Here is a 19,877-nt window from a genome sequence, read left to right on the forward strand (position 1 = left end):
TAGGTCTTAACCATCAATCTATTAACTAATAATGGTAATTTAAGTAAGTGCTTTAAAGCAAACTAGAGCAGCTATGTGCACTTCTGTTCTTTTCCCCCTTCCACCTGATGTTGCAAAAGACATCAAAGAACATACCCCTTTGCTTTGAAGCCACCATAACTAGTTCTTCTCCTCTTAGGCTTTTGGGAGGCTGGCATTTTCTTCCGCTTTCTTTCATTTCTTGTTTTATTTGCAAAGTAGTGAGAAGATACAGGTGTTTGCTCCTCATCAGTCTCATCCAGGGTGCTCCCTCCAGTGCCTCTGCTGCCCATGAGGCTTCTGCCTGGGGAACTGTCCTCTGTTACAAACAGGAAATGCAGACATTCACAAGTGACCCTGTGTTTGGAGCCCAATACTAGCTGCTTTCCTGCTGTATGGATTCAACATCTCAGGAGGAATCAAACATTTCTATTTTGAAAAGCTCAACTGTGTTCAATGGCAATTTATATTTAATGACAGAATCAAAATTCATTACTTAAAAATTTGTGATAATTTTTATCTCAACTGGAGATGTCAGGTTTAGTTCACACACTGCTGCATGAGGCCTATATCCATTCTACATTGTGCAAGCTAATCCTTGTGAATTGAAATAAAGGCTGCTGTAAGTGTTAGCCAATTTTATTTATCATTTTAAACATGCTGGGAAAATAAGTCCAATATTAAAAAGGAAACAAATTGCATTCTCCTTCATCTTTAAGCAACAGTCTTTTAATAAACACACCAGAAAGTTGAATACAATATTTGCTCCTCACAGACATAAACCTTTGTGTGTGTGTGTGTGTAATTGTTATGAACATTTCACGTATCAAATAGGAAACTTGTCCTGAGTGAAAACATGGGTTTGCAAGAAATAAAATAATTTCCATCAGTATTTGCATCTTAAGGCACCTGAAAAGTAGAACCCCCCCTAAGGTCATACAATGATTCCTGCTCTACTTCCTGTCTGATTTGGCAGGAGGGCATGAGGGCACAAAACTCCCTCTGTCCAGCTGTGCTTCACTCTCCTAGCCTGGAAAACAGGTGGTGGAGGAGACAGCAAAACTACAGGTGAAGTGCTCTCCTCCTTTTTTTTTTTTTAAAGACAGAATCTCCCTATGAAACCCTGGCTGGTCTAGAACTCACTCTGTAAGCCAGGCTGGCTTGAGACTCAAGAGTTCCACCTGCCTCTGCCTCCTAGCGCTAGGATTAAAAGTGTGTGCCATCATGCCTAGCTCAAAGGTAAAGTTCTTGATAGGCAAAGCATAGGTTCAATGGCCACCATGCTTCTGACTACTTCCCTTAGCAGTCTGAGCCAGTTAAGTCCCCTTCCAAACTAGTTACCATATGACCATATACCATTATGTGTATAATTTCCTACCAAGACACTGTCAAATATACTCAGAAGACGCCTTTTATTGGAATAATTACTATATAAACAAATTTGTGAAAATCCTATTTCTTAGCACTTTGATAAATTATTAAGAAAATGCTATGAGCCAAGTGGTGGTAGCATAATCCCAGCCCTTGGGAAGGAGAGGCAGACGGATCTCTAAGTTCTACAGAGTTCCAGAACAGCTTCACAGAGTTCCAGAGCTACACAGAAAGCCCGTCTCAACAAAACAAAACAACCCCCCTCCACGAAAATGCATTTTCGTGGGGAGAAATCGACATACACACTTATATCTCACCTTGCACTCCATTTCCATTAGCCTTGAGAACACTTTCTCTAACCCAGCTTGCTGGGGGAACAGAAATGAGTTTGACAGGTGTGACGGTTAGTTTCTGTCACTTGACATGGGCTAGAGTCATCTGAACAGAGGGAACCTCAACTGAGAGAGTGTTTCTATCAGATTGGCCTGTGGGAAATCCTGGGGCATTTTCTTTCCTTTTTGGTGTTTTAAGAGGTTTCCCTGTGTTAGCCCCAGCTGTTCTGGAACTCACTCTGTAGACCAGTCTGTCCTAGAACTCAAGAGATCCACCTGCCTCTGCCTCTAGAGGGCTGGGACTAACAGTGTGCGCCAACACTGCCTGGCTTAAATTTTCTTTTTTTCTTCCTTTTTCTAAAGTTTTTCGAGACAGGGTTTCTCTGTGTAGCCTTGGCTGTCCTGGACTTGCTTTGTAGACCAGGCTGGCCTCAAACTCACAGAGATCCACCTGCCTCTGCTTCTCCAAGTGCTAGGATTACAGGTGTGTGCCACTGCACCTGGCTTGAATTTTCTTAGTTGATGAAGAGGAGGACCCCAGCCTACCTTCAGCCACACTGTCACTGGGAAGGTGGTCCTAGGATGTGTGGGAAGGCAGGGTGAGCAAGCCAAGGCAGGAACAAGCCAGTAAGCTGTGTTCCTTCACAGCCTCTGCTTCAGCTCCTGCCCTGGCTTCACATAATGGACTATATAATTCAGGATATGTAAGGCAAACAAACCCTCTGCTCCCCAAGCTGCTTTTGGTCATGCTGTTTATCACAGAACACCCTGCCCCTTTACACCCTCTACAGCAAAATACTCCTTTGCTCTCAGTTTCCCTCAGCCAGTGACTTCTACACCAATGGCAGGTCTCATGATGAGGCATCACAGAACAGACATAACGCAGCCTTTAAAAGCTTCTGCTTTGATGTCCTCACCAAGTCAGGCTCTTTCAATGACATGTTCATTTCCCCAAAGCATTTAAGCTGTACTCTAATATGTTATCTTATACAATCTTGTTAGATAACATGTTCTTTCCTTAGATAAGGACACTGAAAGACACAGAGGTTGTTTGTGTCCTGCCAAGAATCACATAGTGAGATGATGGTAGATCTGGAATGGGTCCCAGGGCTTATGACTCCTTGGACACTTACGTGCCTTATCAAAACAACAATGTATAGGCCCATGGGCCCAGAGGTTCCAACCTGTGCTCCACTAGTAAGTTTAATGACTAGCTTCTCTAGGGGAGCTAAATTCCATGTCTTCTCAGAGGTGCCTGCCACACCCCCAGGGGCCGCTCCTAGCACATGAACTTCAGTGTGACAGGTGTAGGATGCACTAACTACCTAATTCCAATTCAGTGAGATATGCCGCTTAACATTAAAACAGGTTTAGATACTAACCGGGCAGTGTCCATTCTGAGTATTTTTGTAGAACTGGAATCACTTCTGCACCATATTTTTCTAGCTTGTCTTCAGTAACACCATCAATCTGAAGCAAAACCTCAGGATCAGAAGATAAAGATTCTGTGTGTGGACATAAAATTGAGAATTTAAATTACCACTCATAGAAAAACCACTGAATTCATGCACATCTATTCATTTAGCTCATGTTTGTTAAGAGCCAGCTATTGCTGGGCACTAGGCACATGGGGAGTTTTCTAAACGGTAAAGTTACACTGGAAATGTGGCAGACAGGCCAGGGGGCAGGATCCACTGTTCAATTTCAGCAGCAAAGACATAGATGCCAAGATAGTGGTAGGAGACAGCCAGGTGCCTGAGGAAAGCTAGAGAGAGGGAGCTATGCTGTGTGCTGGCTTTCAGCACAGTCCGATCTTGCCCACTGTCCCCACTGCCCAGACTTGTCTAGCTTCAAGACTGATGTCCTGTATGTTACAAACACTCACATTCTATTTCCAGCTCTGACTCTTTCCCTGCACTGCAGACATGCTCATTCTATCTCAAGAGACACACCACACTGACGCTGCCCCGGCCCTGCCTCATTCCTCATCTGGTCAGCCCTATGCAGGGTGAAGCCACATGGAATCTGGAGCTCTGCAGAGGCAGCGCAGGCACCGATGGCTGGACAAGCCTGTGGTTTAAAGGTCACCCCGGCTGCTGAATGGGGAGGAGTGGAAAGGGGTGTTTAGTGGCTCTGAAGGAAGAAGAACGGAGCAAGCCAGAAGTAGTGGTAGAGATCAAGAAGGCGTGGATTTGTTCTGAGACCAAGAGTGCTGGCTTTGGAGAGTGAGGGGGTGCTAATCCCTATGTCTCTGACTTGAGCAGAGGGTGGATTTCAGATCCTTTCCAGTCTGTGATTTTCACTTCACTCGTATGTTTAGAGGAAAAGCACAGACTGTGGGATAGAGCAGAAGTTTCATGAAGAGGGCTGGTGGGAAAAGAAAGAAGATGCAGACCCTATGACCCCTTAAAAGAACTGTGTTAGAACTACCATATTACATCCAATGAGCTGTTGTAGCTTTAGTGGTTTTGGAAAAATTAAAATTAAAAGCACACCATCCTCACATCTGGAATTAGGGAGACCAGTTAGGAAATTACATTAATAACCAAGGAAAAACCATCATTTTTCATTGGTTTTAAGTCACATACTGTATTAACTTTATTGGGGAGGGGGGAGGGTTTCAGGACAGCTACACACTGTTTTAAAATACTGCATTGCCGGGGGGTGGTGGTGGTGGCACATGCCTTTAATCCCAGCACTTGGAAGGCAGAGACAGAGGCAGAGGCAGAGGCAGAGGCAGAGGCAGAGGCAGAGGCAGAGGCAGGCGGACCTCTGAGTTTGAGGCCAGCCTGGTCTACAAAGTGAGTCCAGAACAACCAAGGCTCTGTTATACAGAGAAACCCTGTCTTTGACAAAAACAAAAAAAACAAACAAAAAATGAGTACTGTCGGCAGGTCAACAAACTCACTGTTGTTGGTACATCACAGAGTGGGTTTAACTATATAAAACATCTTTAGAAAGATTATTAGGGGACAGGAAGATGGCCCAGTCAGTACAGTGCTTGCTGCAAGGCACAGAATCAAAGTTTGGTTGCCAGCTGGGCATATAATTCTAGTGCTTGGGGTACAGAGACAGGGAGACTCGGGGCCTCCTGGACAGTTAACCTAGCCTAATTATCTAGACCCAGGCCTAGTAAAAGACCCTTGTTGAATTAAAAACAACAACAACAACAAAAGAAAAACAAAAAACAGAAAACAAGTGGATGGTGCTTGAAGAACCACGAGATTATCTTCTGGTTTTCACACACATGTACACATGCACTCCTTCCCCAAACATACATGTACACAGACATATTAGCATAAAAACACTGTAAGTGTAGAAAGGCAGTGAGATCAAGTACTAGGTAATACAACTGGCATTAATAAAGTACTATCTTTGGGCTGGAAAGGTTCAGAGGTTCAGAGCACTGACTGCTTTTCCAGAGGTCCTGAGTTCAATTCCCAGCAACTACATGGCTCATAACCTAACCATCTATAATGTGATCTGATGCCCTCTTTGGGCTTGCAGGTGTACATGCAGATAGAGCACTCAGACATTAAATAAATCTTTAAAAAAAGTTAAAAAAAAATAAAGTACTATCTTTGAGAAATGACCATATTTCATAGTTTTCTTGCAAGCAACACAGAATAATTTTATGACCCCTAAAAGACGTTTAGAGTAGATAAAGCAGCATTACATTTTTGTCACTGAGATGTGAAACTTTCTGTTGTTATCTTCTGGTGTCATCGAAACAGCATCTGTACTGGAATAGACTGGTTAGGTGGGGTTTAGCTTAGCAGTTGAGTCAGTGCTTAGCACACATGGTACACAGGGTTAAATTTCCAGTACAACAGCACCATAAAATAAGACCAAAAACCCAAACCAAATCCCAGACTGGGGACACCAGTGATGACACAAGGAAAAGCAAAGACACGGGCACCTGAATAGAAAATGATTTGATGGTAGGATGGGAATGGAAGAGAGGGGATGATTATGAGGTTGCATGACGGAGAAGCACAGACGAGAACACACAGCAGTCAATTACAACAACAACTTATTCTCCAGAGACCTCACCACTAAAATTCTGAGTTAAGCTATCTCAGCCCATGCAAATAATGCAGATCAGCAAATATTTCTTAACTGAAGACACAGCAGTGTTATAGATACAGACTTAAGGAAGCCCAAGACAGTTTCTTTCATGTTTAGCTTCTCATTGCAAAGCACTTGTACAAAAATAGCTGAACATCATGAAGGAAAGCAAACTACATAAATAATTGACATCTGGCTTTATAGAAGGCAATTATTCATATCCTAACATTTAGCTTTACAGAAAAGCATAAAATTAAAATTATAGCACATATCTGAACTGTATATATCTTAAATATTTTTATCTCAAGAAAGAGCTTAAATAGTGTCTCTGGGTTGAAAACCCAAAGATTAAACTGAAAAGAATTAAAATAGACCAAGAGTTGCAAATGCAGGCAGACCTCTGTGAATTCAAGGCCAGCCTGGTCTACAAGTGAGATCCAGATTAGTCAGGGTGACATGGTGAAATCCTGTCTCAACAGCAACACATTAATCTGGGCCACAAGAGCAAGGTGCCTAGGCACTTACCTGCAAGCTTCTTGAGAGTGGCTGTATTAAAAATATTGAAGTAATGAACACCAAAAACTTTCCCCAGCAATTTGCAGACTTCTGTAAGTTCTCCAAGACATTTCTTAACTACCTCTTCTCTCTGGGATACTTTGGTCACTGAAGCTTTTTGTTTTTTTATACTGCTTGAATTTTCCGTTTCCATGAAGTCCACCTTAGTGATAAAGAAAGCAATCAGAGAGTGAGCAGAAGCATACTTATACTCAGGGAAGTTTTCTTCCCCAGTGTTTATTTTTTAAAATTTCTTTTCAAATTCTGTTTATGAATATTTGTGTGTATGTATGTGTACACACACACACACACACACACACACACATATGTATGCGTGTCATGGTGAATGTGTAGAGGTCAGAGAAAAACATTGTGGAGTCAGTTCTTTCCTTACCTGGGTCCTGGGGATCAAATTCAGGTTGCCAGGCTTGAATGGCAATACCTTTACCTGCTGAACCACATTGCCTACCCTTATATTCCTTTCCCACCAAAAACTAGTAAGACCCCCTTGTTGGAGGATGTTTTTGTGCACTGTTTATTCAAATGCTGATTTCTGTGTTGATCTGGTTGCAGGCCGACTTTGGCACTGCCATTATTATGAAGCAATTCCTGTCTTGGTATGTTGTAAACATTGTTTTCCACCACCTTCTGATTGGTCAAATAAAGAGCTGAACAGCCAATAGCTGGGCAGGAGAGGATAAAGTGGGACTTCCAAGTCCAGGGAGAGGGTCTCAGGTCCCCATCAGAACACAGATGAAGAAGGAGTAGCCAGGGCAAGACTAAGATGACAGATACTATTCCAGGCCATTATTGTTGGGCTAGAATAGCTGAGTATTTGTCCAGACATAGTGCCAGAAGCTTTTAATAAATAATAATAGGTCTCTGTGTCATTATTCAGGAGCTAGGGTGGGCATAGAAAAACAATACTCTTACTGCCCCTTGGAAACAAGGTGTGCATTTTCTTTCTTTCTATTTCCAGGTCCTAGCACATGAGAATGCTTCTTGATAAATATTTATTTATTCTTTTTATTTATTAATTTGTGTGTGCATGTGCATACACATGGATGCATGCCATGGTGTGTATATAAAAGACAATTTACAGGAGTCCTCTCTCTCCTTTGCCCACGTAGGTCCCAGAGATTTAAGTCAGGTCGTGAAGACTAGTAGCAAGTGCCTTTACCCACTTGCCGGCCCATTCATGCGAATTTAAGGAATACAGGAAGATTTAGTAGCTTGAATATCTATTAAATTCATCTTGACAAATATCATATTAATTGGTTCAATTTTAAAATCTTTTTCCAATTAAGATCATATGTTCCTGAGGGAATGTGTATGTAAATTTAATACCTGAAGCTTTGGGAAGGATGACAAATTTTGTCATGATATATTTTGGTACGCTCACTAGAGAAAGTAAAATGCACATTTAAAATACCTTACCTTCAAGTGGCCATTTAGCACACTTTGGGCTTTAGTTCCTAGCATCATATAGGCAATTGGTTGGTCATTGGCATTGATATATAAGTCTTCATCCAAAATTTTGTCTAGGATCAGCTTTTTAAAAAGTCTTTCGGCATTGTGTCGTGAATAAGCAGACCCCTTTCCAAATATTCCCGACTGAATCTTTGCACTCTTACTCCCTAATAAGGTTCAAAAAGTTAGGTAAGTATAGATGCATCATTATTTAGACAGAAGAGGCTAAAAAGTCATTCAAGGACATCTTTGGACAAACAGAAGGGATCATCTGTTCCACAGGAAACCCCACAGCACAAACAGACCCTCATTGCTGAATTATGAGCATATCTGAGGAGAATTCCAAGGTTTCTGTGGTTGCATGTTTTTTTCTCTTAGCACTAGGGGTAGAAGCCAGCACCTTGTGCACTCTTAAACTTCACTCCAGCCACTGGCTGCTCCTACTTTTCCCTGTTTTATAACATACGTTGACAAAAAAAAAAAAAACAAAAAAAAAACACACAACAAAATTAAGCTTGGTACTTCAAAATGTTGCATTCAAAGCTTATAAAATTGTATTAGAAAAGTAGAGCAAAGAACTAAAGAATTCATGTAAGTGCTAACAGCTTTATATTACTGTTATACTTCGTATTTCCGTGTACTACTGACAAAATTACACATTTCTTTGTTGCTACCATACCCAACTCACAGAATTTTTAAAATTGTTTTTTACTTATTTATTCATTGTGTGCACACATGTGCCATGGCTTATGTTGCAGATGTGTGCAGGAGTTGATTCTCTCTCTCAACTACATGGGACCCAGGGACTGAACTCAAGTTCTCAAGCTGGGCAGTGGGCATCTTTACCTACTGAGCTACCCACCTTGCTGGCCCTCAAAGAACTTTTGACAGTTTTTTCTAGTTCTGCGGCTGAACCAAACCAAGATCTAACACTTGCTAGATTTATCACTGAACTTCTGAATCAGTTTTCTAAATACCATCTCTGGTCCTAGTTACTTAAATATCTATTTACTTATAAAGCACATATTTAAGTCTGCATGTACTATTACATTCTGATAAAGCATACACAAATTCCAAAACTAAAATGCAGTTATCTCACCAGATTTCCTAAGAGGTGACGATGGAAGCCCTGCTCCTTTCTCCTGTCATCTGAGAACAGCACAGTGCTATTTTCAACTTAATATGATTTTTAAGTGTAAAAAAAAAAAAAAAAATCAAAGGCAGAGTCTCACTTTGTAGTTCTCACTGTCTGGAACTATGTAGACCAGGCTGGCCTCAACCTTGTAGAGATCTGCTTGCCTCTGCCTCTCAAATGCTGGGACAAAGGTGTGTGCCACTATGCCCAGAATTCAAAAAACCTTTTGAGACAATCTGCTACACAACCCCAGCAGGCTTGAAACTCAATATATATACAAGATGTTCTTTGAGCTGGTGGTGATCTCGCTGGCTCTGCCTCCCAAGTGCTGGGATTACAGGCATGCTCTACTGTGCCTGGCTTGACGATTTTATCCTCCTACTGTGTCAGTTACCACCTGATATCTATCAGGCAACACCCACTCACGATACGAAAGACATAGAGGACTGCTCATAGATTTATTGTTTTACTCCTTCCTTGGCCCTCAGGTCAGTGCCACGGTGTACTGCAGTAACATGCATTCACTTTCTTTTCTTTGTCTTTTCGTCTCCAGGGTGGCTGATAGCCACTTAGTGCCAGTCTAGCTTTAGCAGCTGTTTTATCTTTCTAAAGCATTCAAGATTGTCTCTGAAGGAGTCCCAATATGTCTCCATGGCATAAAAATTTGAGCAGAAGGCATTTAAATTCCTGAAATCCTTTATCTGCCAAAAAACAAAGATTCCCCCCAAAAACTCACTTTTTATCAAGTTGCTCTGAAAAAAACCAAAACCAAACCAAACAAAATCAGGGAAGGCTGATCTCATGAGCAAAGAAGAGAGCTCTCTACACCTCATTTAAACACACTGTCACAAAAATTTGTCTCTCCTCTAGTTGCCAAAGCGCTCATTTGTCTACCTAAAAGTCAACTGTTGCCCCCAAGCTAGCCATCCCATATTAAGATGAATATAAAACCCACATTCTAACTACATTACTGCTGCCTCCCCATTAGGAGAAGGCCTTGCTATATAGCCAAAGTTGGCCTTGGACTCTTGATCCTTCTGCCTCAGGCTCCTGGGTGCTGGGCCTAGAGATGTGGGCCGCCACTCTCAGCTCCCTGTTTCTTTACTGTCACTTTAGTAGGGCCTCAAGCACAAAAAGACAGGCCACCATCTTAAACTGGAAGCTATGCGCTGGACAGATGGCTCAGCTTTTAGGATTACTTGTTCTTTCCAACTTCAGTTCCCAGCACCACATCGGGCGGCACACAACTGCCAGGAACTTTAGCTCAAGGAGCTGTCTCCCTTTTCTGGTCTCTACACATGTGTGCATACTCATACAGCAACAAATACATCAATTAAATGGGGGGGGATGGGAGAGACAGCTTTGCAGTTATTGAGTAGAGGCTATTCTCTTCCAGATGACCTGGGTTTGATTTCCAGCACTCACATAGGCTTTAAAATGGTCAGTAACTCTAGTTTCTGGAGATCCAGTGTTACCTTCTGGTCTCTATGGACACCAGAAATGCAAATGATGCTCAATCATACATGCAGGCAAAATATATACATAAAATTGAAAAAGTAAATGTGACTACATTCATGTGTGCGCAGGTATAGACGCATATGTTTGCATATGTGTATCGAGGCCAGAGGACAGTCATGGGTGCCGTACCTCAGCTGCTGTCCACCTTTTCCCTTTTTGAGACAGGGTCTTTCACTGCCCTGGAGCTCACCCAGTAAGCAGCTTGCTGGATCAGGAAGCTCAGGGATCCCTGTTTGTTTTCTCACACTGCATTTCAAGCATGTGCTACCACACCTGGCTTTATGTGCGAGTGTCTGTGTGTATGATGCATGCATGAGTTTATGTACATGTGCAAGAGAGGCTAAAGTTAAGTCTCTATCTGAAGCTCTCCATTTTGACTAGAATGGCTAGCTGGCAAGCTCCTGGAATCTGTCCATCACCAACCCCACTCCTAGGGTTACAGGCAGGTACTGTTGGGCCTAGATTTTACATAGGTATTGGGATCCAAACTCAGATCCTCATGCATTCTGTAGCAGCAAGCACTTTATCCACAGAGCTGCATCCCCAGCCCAAGTATGGATTGACTGATTGACTGGTTTCTTTAGTTTTTTGGGTTTCTCTGTGTAGCCCTGGCTATCCCGGAATTCTCTCTGTAGACCAGGCTGGCCTCAAACTCAGAGATCCATCTGCCTCTGCCTCCTGAGCACTGCGATCAAGGTGTGCGCCACTACCGCCTGGCTTATCTGGAGTTCTTTATGATCAACTCAGGTCTTTGTACCTTCTTGCCAGTCCTATCATCATCATCGTAAAGTGAAAACTCACCTCAGTGACTTTTCAAATTCACTTGTAGTCACTTCTTTAGGTGTTTAATTTTAACTGATATAATTCAAACAACAGAGTAGATAACTTACCCAAGAAAATGTCAACCAGCATGTTTAGAGTGAACCTTCCAGAAGGACCTGCATTTCTTGTTCCTGATGATAAACTGTGTTCTTGAACAAATCTTACAATATTTTTCACGTCATCAGTTACATCTTTTGTTTTATAATCCTATGAATAAAAAAAAAAATTACCTTCTTTGTTATAATTAAGATGGGACCCAGGTTACTAGAGCTTAATGTTAATTACGGTAAAACTTAGAACTCATTTCCACAGTAAAATAAAGATTAAAAAATGAGGAAGTGTCAAAGGCGCATCCTTACATTCTAGAGTGATTAGGTCTGTATTGTACGTGTGTTGTTGCTGCGTGCATACATCTTGTCTTTCAACCATCTACCAGCACTCTCAGCTCCCAGGACAGAGCTCTGGCCCTTAAGAGCAGATGGCCTTCGGGATGAAAAGCACTGTCTATCAATGCAGTTCACAAATTCTCTGATCTCTTTTCAGTCTTTGGTGCTGTTGTATTGTATTGTATTGTTTTGTTTTGTTTTTGCCTTTTTTTTTTTTTTTTCTTACAAGGTTTCACTATATAGCTTTGGCTGGTCTGGAACTGACTATATAGACCAGGCTAACCTTGAACTCCTAGATTCACCTCCTGAGTGCTGAGATTACCAAATGGGCCACCATACATGACAACTCTTCTTTTCTAAACCATTTCCTTTTAGTTCCTTCTCCTCATTTCCTCAGTGTTTGCCTACCTTTTAAAGTCCTCGTTCCTAGATGATCCTTCTGCTGTTATCTACCCTAATTTGCCATATTGGTGAGTACCCTAAATTCCTAGAACAGAGCCTGTCACAGACCAGGTGCTCAGCAAGTAAGTGAACTGAGAGCAGCATTTCTAAGGTGAGGTGCGTGAAAAGGACAATGAATCTACAGATTTCACAAAGAGTAAATTACTCTCTTTTCTTCTTAGTTTTACATATTTCTTTTTCCTCTCCCTCCCTCTCTCGGTTTTTCAAGACAAGGTTTCTCTGTGTAACTGTGGCTGTTCTGGAACTCACTCTGTAGACCAGGCTGGCCTTGAACTCAGAGATCCACTTGCCTCTGCCTCCCGAGTGCTGGGGTTAAAGGTGCGCACCAGCACCATCTGGCAGCAACACTGCTTATTTCTCTGTATTACACGTCTGCTTCCCTTCATCGGGTGTTCCTGGCACACTGAAGGTAGTTTAAGTAATACAGCAAGTGTGCAGAAGTCTGCAAACAGTTGCGGCATCATAAATATTAAAACATGGAACTGTAATCCAGGCGAAATGGCTCAACGCCTGTAATATCAACACCTAGGAATCTGAGGAAGAAGGAACATTGCAGATTCGAGGCTGCCTGGGCTATCCTGTGAGTTCTAGGACAGCCTGGGCTACTATTCTAGGTTGATCTCTGTTGCTGTGATAAAACGTTTTGAGCAAATGCAACTTAGGGGTTACTCCAGTTTACAGGTATGTCTATCCCTGAGAGAAGTTAAGGTAGGAACTTGAAGCAGAAACAACTAGAGGAACACTGATTACTGGCTCATATTTAGCTCGTTTCCTCCCTTCCTAAAACTTATTTGTTTATTTATATTTTATGTGCATTGGTGTTTTGCCTGCATGTGTATGTGTGTGAAGGCATCAGAACTTCTGAAGCTGGAGTTAGTCAGTGGGGAACTGCCATGTGGGTACTGGGAATTGAACCTGTGTCTTCTGGACAAGCAGCCAGTGCTCTTAACTGCTGGCCCAGTTAGCTAGCTTTCTCTCTAGGCCCTTAGCTAGCTTTCTTATATAGACCAGGATTATCTGCCCACGGAATGGTGCAGGTGCGGCCCACAGTAGGCTGGGCCCTCCTATATAAATTGACAATCAGGAAAATCCCCTACAGACATGGTCACAGACTAATCTAACCTGAGCATCAATCCCTCAATCAAGACTCTCTTCTCGTATGACTATAGGCTATGCCAAGTTGACAGTTAAAACTAACTAGGGCAGCTATAAAGAGCTTATCTTTTAAAAAACAAAATAAAAAGAATGAGGGCTTGGGAATACAGTTCTTTTGTAGAGCACTTGCCTGTTATGTTTGAGGCCCTAGGATCAATTCCCAGTAGTGGAGGGTGGGGGAAGGGGATTACGTGTTTGTGAAATTGCCATAATATAAGTAGCTAATGAATGAATCTAACAGTCTCCAGGGTTGTTTTAGGCCAGACTATCTATCTATCTATCTATCTATCTATCTATCTATCTATCTATCTATCTATCTATCTATTTTTTGGGGGGAGTGATGGAAGGGGGAACAGGGTTTCTCTATGTAGCCATGGCTGTCCTAAAACTCACTCTACAGACCAGGCTGGCCTCGAACTCAGGGATAGGCCTGCCTCTGTCTCTGAGTGCTGGGATTAAAGGTGTGCGCCACCGCTGCCGCCACTGCCACCACCAGCACTCCCACCCGGCAATTATTAAGTAATTTTAAATGACATATTTTACCTTTGTTTTACAGCAATTGTCACAAGAAACATCTGGGTGTTTCTTACAAAACTCAGGGTTAAATCCTTTTTCACCAAAGTAAGCCAAAAGCTGTATTCTTCTGCATTCTGCTATGTTTTCGCAGTAATGTACCATGCTATATAAATTATTGAAGTGCATTTCTTTCGTATGATAGTTTCCATCTTTTTCCACTAAAAGAGATGAAGAGCAGAACAAAATAACATTTTATAGTAGAATGCGAAAAGAATATAAAAACAGTATTTAGAGCAGATTAATATAAATTTCTTGTCTGTTTTTTGATGAGGTCTTGCTATGGTTAGAACGGTGTTAAATAACCCCGCTCCCTTGGTTATTCATGTGCAGACATGAGCCACTGTGCTCTGCTAGATTAAATACTAAAAAAGTAAATTGCTATGAACAATGTGGTATCAATGACATCCTTTTAAATTGCCATTTACTGATGTTTACGTTCACTTCTCATAGTTTTAACTTTAAAAGAATGCTGTATGTCTTTTCCTCCTCTTCTGAGGTAAAGTGGAACACTATACTCCAAGATGACCTTGAAATTGTGATATCCTCCTGTTTCAACCTCCAAAATACCGGGATTACTGGCATAAGCTATTTCACACTAAAATGTTTATTTTTTTTTCTCAATTCTCTTTACATATTTATTATCTCCAGTGATGGAGGTTTGTGTTATACTTTCTCTCTAGGCAGACATGTGCTGAGCTGAAGTCTGGAGGAAGCAGGCAGTCCCTATAGCTTAAGTCCCAGAGAAACTAAAAACTTTTAAAACTGTGGTCAAGAATCCAGGGGAGCGCTAGGGAACTCAGAGACAAGAGTCCTCAATTTAAGGGAAACAGCACTACCTACATCTGTATTACCTAAACTAGTTATTTGAGGTAGTTCATGATTTTAAGACTGTAATATATTATATTTCTACTGGAGTCATAAATCTGTGAAGTTGGAATTTTTGTAGGTGTTGTATGATAAATGAGTAGTGCAAAAAAATGACAAGCATGAAGGTACATGTCTGTAATCCTCGCACTTAGAATTTGTTACAAGCTTGGGTGTAGAGGTGACCTTCACTCACACTGTATAAGGTGTGTCTCTGTATATTCCACTGCTAACTGTTGAACTGGTAGTGAGTTAAATGCTAACAGATTCTCGTATTGTCCTTGCTACTGAGGAATCTCCTGCCTTAATCTCCAGTTGTGTAAAAGCCACTCCCCAATTATCTCCGCTTGGTTAATAAAGAAGCCCAAAAGCCCATGACTGGGCAGAAGAGACAGTAGGGAGGATTTCCGCTCCCAGTCTGGGGGGCCCAGACAGGCAGGCAGGTAGGTAAGCAGACAGACAGACAGACAGGGAGAGAAAGAGAGAGAAAGGTAAGAGAAAAGAAAGGAGGAAGAGGAAGGTTGCTGGGTCCTGAGGAGTCGCCATGGGCACAAGGATAGGCCAGGCTAGCACAGATGGGTTAAAATTAATGAGACTCTATCTAGCTCAGTGCTTTAAATCTTATTAATACATGTATCAAGCCTCTGTGTCATATTTGGAAGCTAGAGTGGGCGTAGGGAAAAAAAATATTTTCAACAAGTGGATTACATAGTGAAACCCTGTCTCAAACCAAACCAAATCAAACAACCAACCAAAACAAAACAAACAAACAAACAAAAAAAAAACCTCAAAAAAACCAACCAAAACCAGGACTAGCCAGGCAAATTGGTGCATACCTTTAATTCCAGCACTTAGGTGGCAGAGAGAGGCAGATTTCTGTAAGTTTAAGGCCAGCCTGGTCTACTAGGTGAGCTCCAGGTCAGCTGGGGCTATATGGCAAGACCCTGTCTCAAACAACTCGCACCACCACCCAACAAAATGCCCCAAGGACTGGGGAAGAGAGCTGGCTGGGCATGTACATGCAAGGCACTGGGTTTGATCCTAGCACCCCTACACATACCTAAAACGGAAACTCGGAGTGGGAGGAACCTATCTGAGTCCAAGAAATGGAGTTGGAGAGATGGCTGAGCAGGGTAAGGTGCCTGTTGATAAGCCTGATGACTGATGACGTGGGCTTACTTCCCGGACCAAAGGTCAAAAGGGAGAACCAACTCGTAGAAGCAGTTCTCTAACCACCACACATGCACTGTGGCATGCACACACAGAAAATAAATTAAAATGCAACAAAAAGCCACTGGGGTATATTTTTCCATTAGTAGGCAATCATGGTTACTTAAGAATCAAATTACTATTTTTCTTCCAGTTTCTGAGTATTATTTTTTCAAATGTTTGCTAGGGTATCAAGATTTAAATGCTTAGGCTTAATAATACAAATATTTTTAGAGTTATGAAAGGTCACGTCTTTTTTTTTTTAAGATTTATTTATTATGTATGCAATTGTGTTTGCATGTACACCTGCATGCCAGAAGTGGGCACCAAATTTCATTTCAGATGGTTTGTGAGCTGATTTCATTCAGATGGTTCATGTGGATGCTGGGAATTGAACTCAGGACCTCTGGAAGAGCAGTCAGTGCTCTTAACCTCTGAATCATCTCTCCAGCCCCCGAAAGGTCATGTCTTAAGAAGCCAATTTTGAGTTGAAAATATACACGGGACAACCCACTTAATGAACCTTTTCTACTAAAGATCCCGGGTGAGTAAAACAGCAGCCTGAAAACTGTTGGTTATTCACCCTTGTGGTTGTAAGGCTAACTTCAAGCTGAGGCTGCCAACAGCCAGATCACAGGAGAAGACCAAACTGTGCAGTGCAAGTTTTGGTTTCTTTAAAAACCCGGTTAAGTTACGTTCGTGTTTTAATCCCAAGTGTGGCATATGGGGCTGCTTTTAGTTTGTCGACAGCCGAGAACTGTCTCATGCAGCTAGGAGAGGGGTGTGGTGTTTGCCAGCTGCAGATAGTTTAACTGGAAGACTCTGAGAGGGTATAACTACCAGAGCACAGAGAGGAGAAGAGAAGGCTTGGAGGGAAATTCCAAGAAGGCTGCTGCTTCCCGTGCTGTTGCTGGCTCATCCTTCTGCTGTGTTTGCTGTTGCTGGTTTGCTGGACTGCAAGATACCCTGAATTTGCCCCAAAGAACGCTACAACCCTAACCAGCCGGAAGTAGCCAAAGAGAACTCCTCCCCCTCTCCCCACTAACTTTCTTTCACTCCTACTTAGTGTTGGGGTGTTGGAAGGTATAAGGAGAGATAAAGAGTGGAGAAGGGAGGTAGAGGCATAAGGAACCCCAATGAAAATAGACTTTACAAAAACGCTGACAGAACTGTATTTCATTAGCACATGAAAACTTCAACACTATGGTTTGGAGAGACAGCTCACGGTCAGGAGCACTTGCTTGCTCATGAAGAGGATGTGGGTTTGGTTCTCAGCACCCACAGGACAGACCACATTCAGCCTAACTCTAGTTTCAGGGAACCCTCTTCTGGTTTCCACAGGCACCAGGCACACAAGTGGTTCACAAATACATTCTGGCATTTACACATAAAATAAAAATTAGAACCCTCCCCCCAAGCCTCCCATACCAACATAAAAAATTCAAAGTATGGCTCAACTGAATGTATAAACCTATTATAAAGCTGAAATCAGTCAAGCCACCATAAATGGAAGACTGCTTACCCAGGTTTTGTTTAAAAACACAAGTCAGCAAACCAAATGTAAACAATTCATTGTTTTGTGCTGAGAATAGTCATGGTACAGTGAAAAAATCATACATGGGCTTTGCAGTTAGATGAACTCGCATCACATTAGGGATCTGCTGCTCACTAGCTCTATAGCTCATTTTCTTCTCTGCAATGAGGTAAGTAACAGTCTTTTAGAGTTACGGTAAAGATAAAATGAGTTGATAGGTAATAAAGCATTTATAACAGCATTCAGTGCAATCCCAGCACTGAAAAGACTGAGGCAGGAATCACAAGTTCAAGGCCAATCCGAGTTACAAACTGAGACTATATCTCAAAAGAAAACCACCACCACCACCACCAACCCCTGCTCCCAACAAACAAGAAGAAACTAAATTATGAGACGTGCAAATGAAACAGCAATGCACCAATGGCCACAGTGCATCAGGCCATTCCTCCCATAACCGCTCCCTCAAGTATCTTGGAGGAAAGTTACAAAATCTTGTAGCTCACTTTTTTCATAGGAGTTACTATGGCTAGTGCCATTTCCCATGCTCAGTACCTGTGCCAGCATAAATAAGACCACAGACTCAAAAATAGAGGAACATGATTACAAAACATATTTAACTGTCATAACAGGAAAAAAATAAAACTCTAAAATGCAGATTCATTTACCTAAGAGAGTTAAATTTATCTGATATACATAAAAGTACAAATGCTGAAAGATATCTGTACTACATGGTGGTAACAGTGAAAGATAATAAACTTAAATATCTATTAAGAAGGGATTGCAATTTTCTGTAACATTATGTAACTGGAACAATTATACAAGATATGTATTACAGACTCATAGGTGAGTCTATAATACAATTACATTTTATTTACTTATAAAATTACATTATCTATGTGTATGTGTGTACAAATATGTGTATGTATGTACATGTGCTATCTCATAATGTGTGAAGGCCAGAGGACAACTTTTGGGGGGACTGAACTCAGGTTATTGGGCTCAGTGGCAAGCATCTAACCACTGGGACATCTCAAAGACCACTCATTTACATTTAAAAACACTTTCATTCGGGAAGGGTGAACACCAAATACAAGATGCTCTCCGTCTCTAATGGGAAAGATAAAACAGACGATGGCTGCACAGGGGGTTCTTGGCTCTACTGCCCCTCATTCCTCCTATTTTCTTCCTCCTCTAACACTGCGTCTCACCAGCCTCCCTTGCTCCTTCTGTGACAGGGTTTCACTATGCTGCCCCGGTCAGCCCCATACTCAGCTCAATTCCTAGGCTCAAGCACCACTCCCACTTCAGCCTCCACAGCAATACGCCTCTATACCTGGCTTTCCCTACTCCTCGTTAACCTGGATGGCAGTTCATTATTTCCTCTTTTGCTTTTGGTCTTCCTGGAAATGGTGTTACATGTAAGGGTGCATAAAAGTGGGCCACTACCTGAGATTTAGCCTGCCTGGTCTGGAATTGCTCTGCTTTGTGCTTTTCAGTATCACTTGACTTTACCAAATAACACTGTATTACCTTTATAATGAACTAAAACAAACTCTACAATATAGGTGAAATGACTCTGTTTTTCTATGACTATTTAATGAGAACAGGACCAAATACTACAGCAGGAGGGTAGACTGTCCTCATGAGATGGAGCATGACGGAATGTCATGCGGTACTTGGCTTACTCATTATAAGTCTCTTCAGTCTGGTGACATCATGATAGGCATAGAAAAGCACGCAGTGAGATATCTCCCCATCTCTTCCAGCTCGGCCAGATTCTTGGTAGTAGCCCTCCACAGATTTAGGAAGAGATGCATGAATCACAAATCGCACATCAGGTTTGTCAATTCCCATTCCAAACGCAATTGTTGCACAGATAACCTGGTATGAAAATGAAAGAAAGTTAAACTCATAATGCATTTAAAGGAACGCTTTAAGAATAGATACTTCCAAAAGCTCCATCCTTTATCTTAAATAACAACTTAAAATAACTGCACACAACAGCATCTAGCATGACCAAGGTGAGATTTTCATATTGGTAACTTGTGAGTCCACTCAGATCCAAGAAGGTAACGAGATGCTCAGGGTGGCAGGATCTTTCTGTGTGACTTGGTATTACCTCCAAAGGACCAGAGTCAACCGCCATCAGTCCTTTGTTGGCGATCTGTTTCTTTCTCTCTTTCTTTTTTCTTTTTTTACATCGATCTCTTTATTTCTTTATTTTATTTTATTTTACAAAATTGTAACTATATTCACTGAACTCCTCAAATCACAACTGCATCTATGGCAGATAGGCATATGTGGTGGGTGCTGCTTACACAGCCATGGCATCCAAGGTAAGGTACATAAGCAAGTTTGGGCTCCAGGGTAGTCTTGAGCCCTCAGAGGTAATTGCTGCTCGA

At 41.8% G+C, this 19,877-nt stretch overlaps 1 protein-coding gene across 1 annotated transcript in view; it reads right to left on the reverse strand.

Moving 5' to 3' along the window:
- Blm (BLM RecQ like helicase) overlaps window positions 1–19,877 on the reverse strand; it is an 82,795-nt gene that overhangs the window by 3,720 nt on the left and 59,198 nt on the right. The window contains exons 15-21 of the mRNA XM_021645303.2: window positions 19,161–19,356; window positions 13,836–14,026; window positions 11,358–11,496; window positions 7,782–7,981; window positions 6,315–6,507; window positions 3,104–3,226; window positions 136–337 (exon numbers count right to left, since the gene is read on the reverse strand). Of these exons, the coding sequence (XP_021500978.1) occupies window positions 136–337; window positions 3,104–3,226; window positions 6,315–6,507; window positions 7,782–7,981; window positions 11,358–11,496; window positions 13,836–14,026; window positions 19,161–19,356 (1,244 nt within the window). The remainder of the gene's footprint in view (window positions 1–135; window positions 338–3,103; window positions 3,227–6,314; window positions 6,508–7,781; window positions 7,982–11,357; window positions 11,497–13,835; window positions 14,027–19,160; window positions 19,357–19,877) is intronic.

Source organism: Meriones unguiculatus, chromosome 14 (assembly GCF_030254825.1).
Source record: "Meriones unguiculatus strain TT.TT164.6M chromosome 14, Bangor_MerUng_6.1, whole genome shotgun sequence".
Taxonomy (NCBI): Eukaryota; Metazoa; Chordata; class Mammalia; order Rodentia; family Muridae; genus Meriones; species Meriones unguiculatus.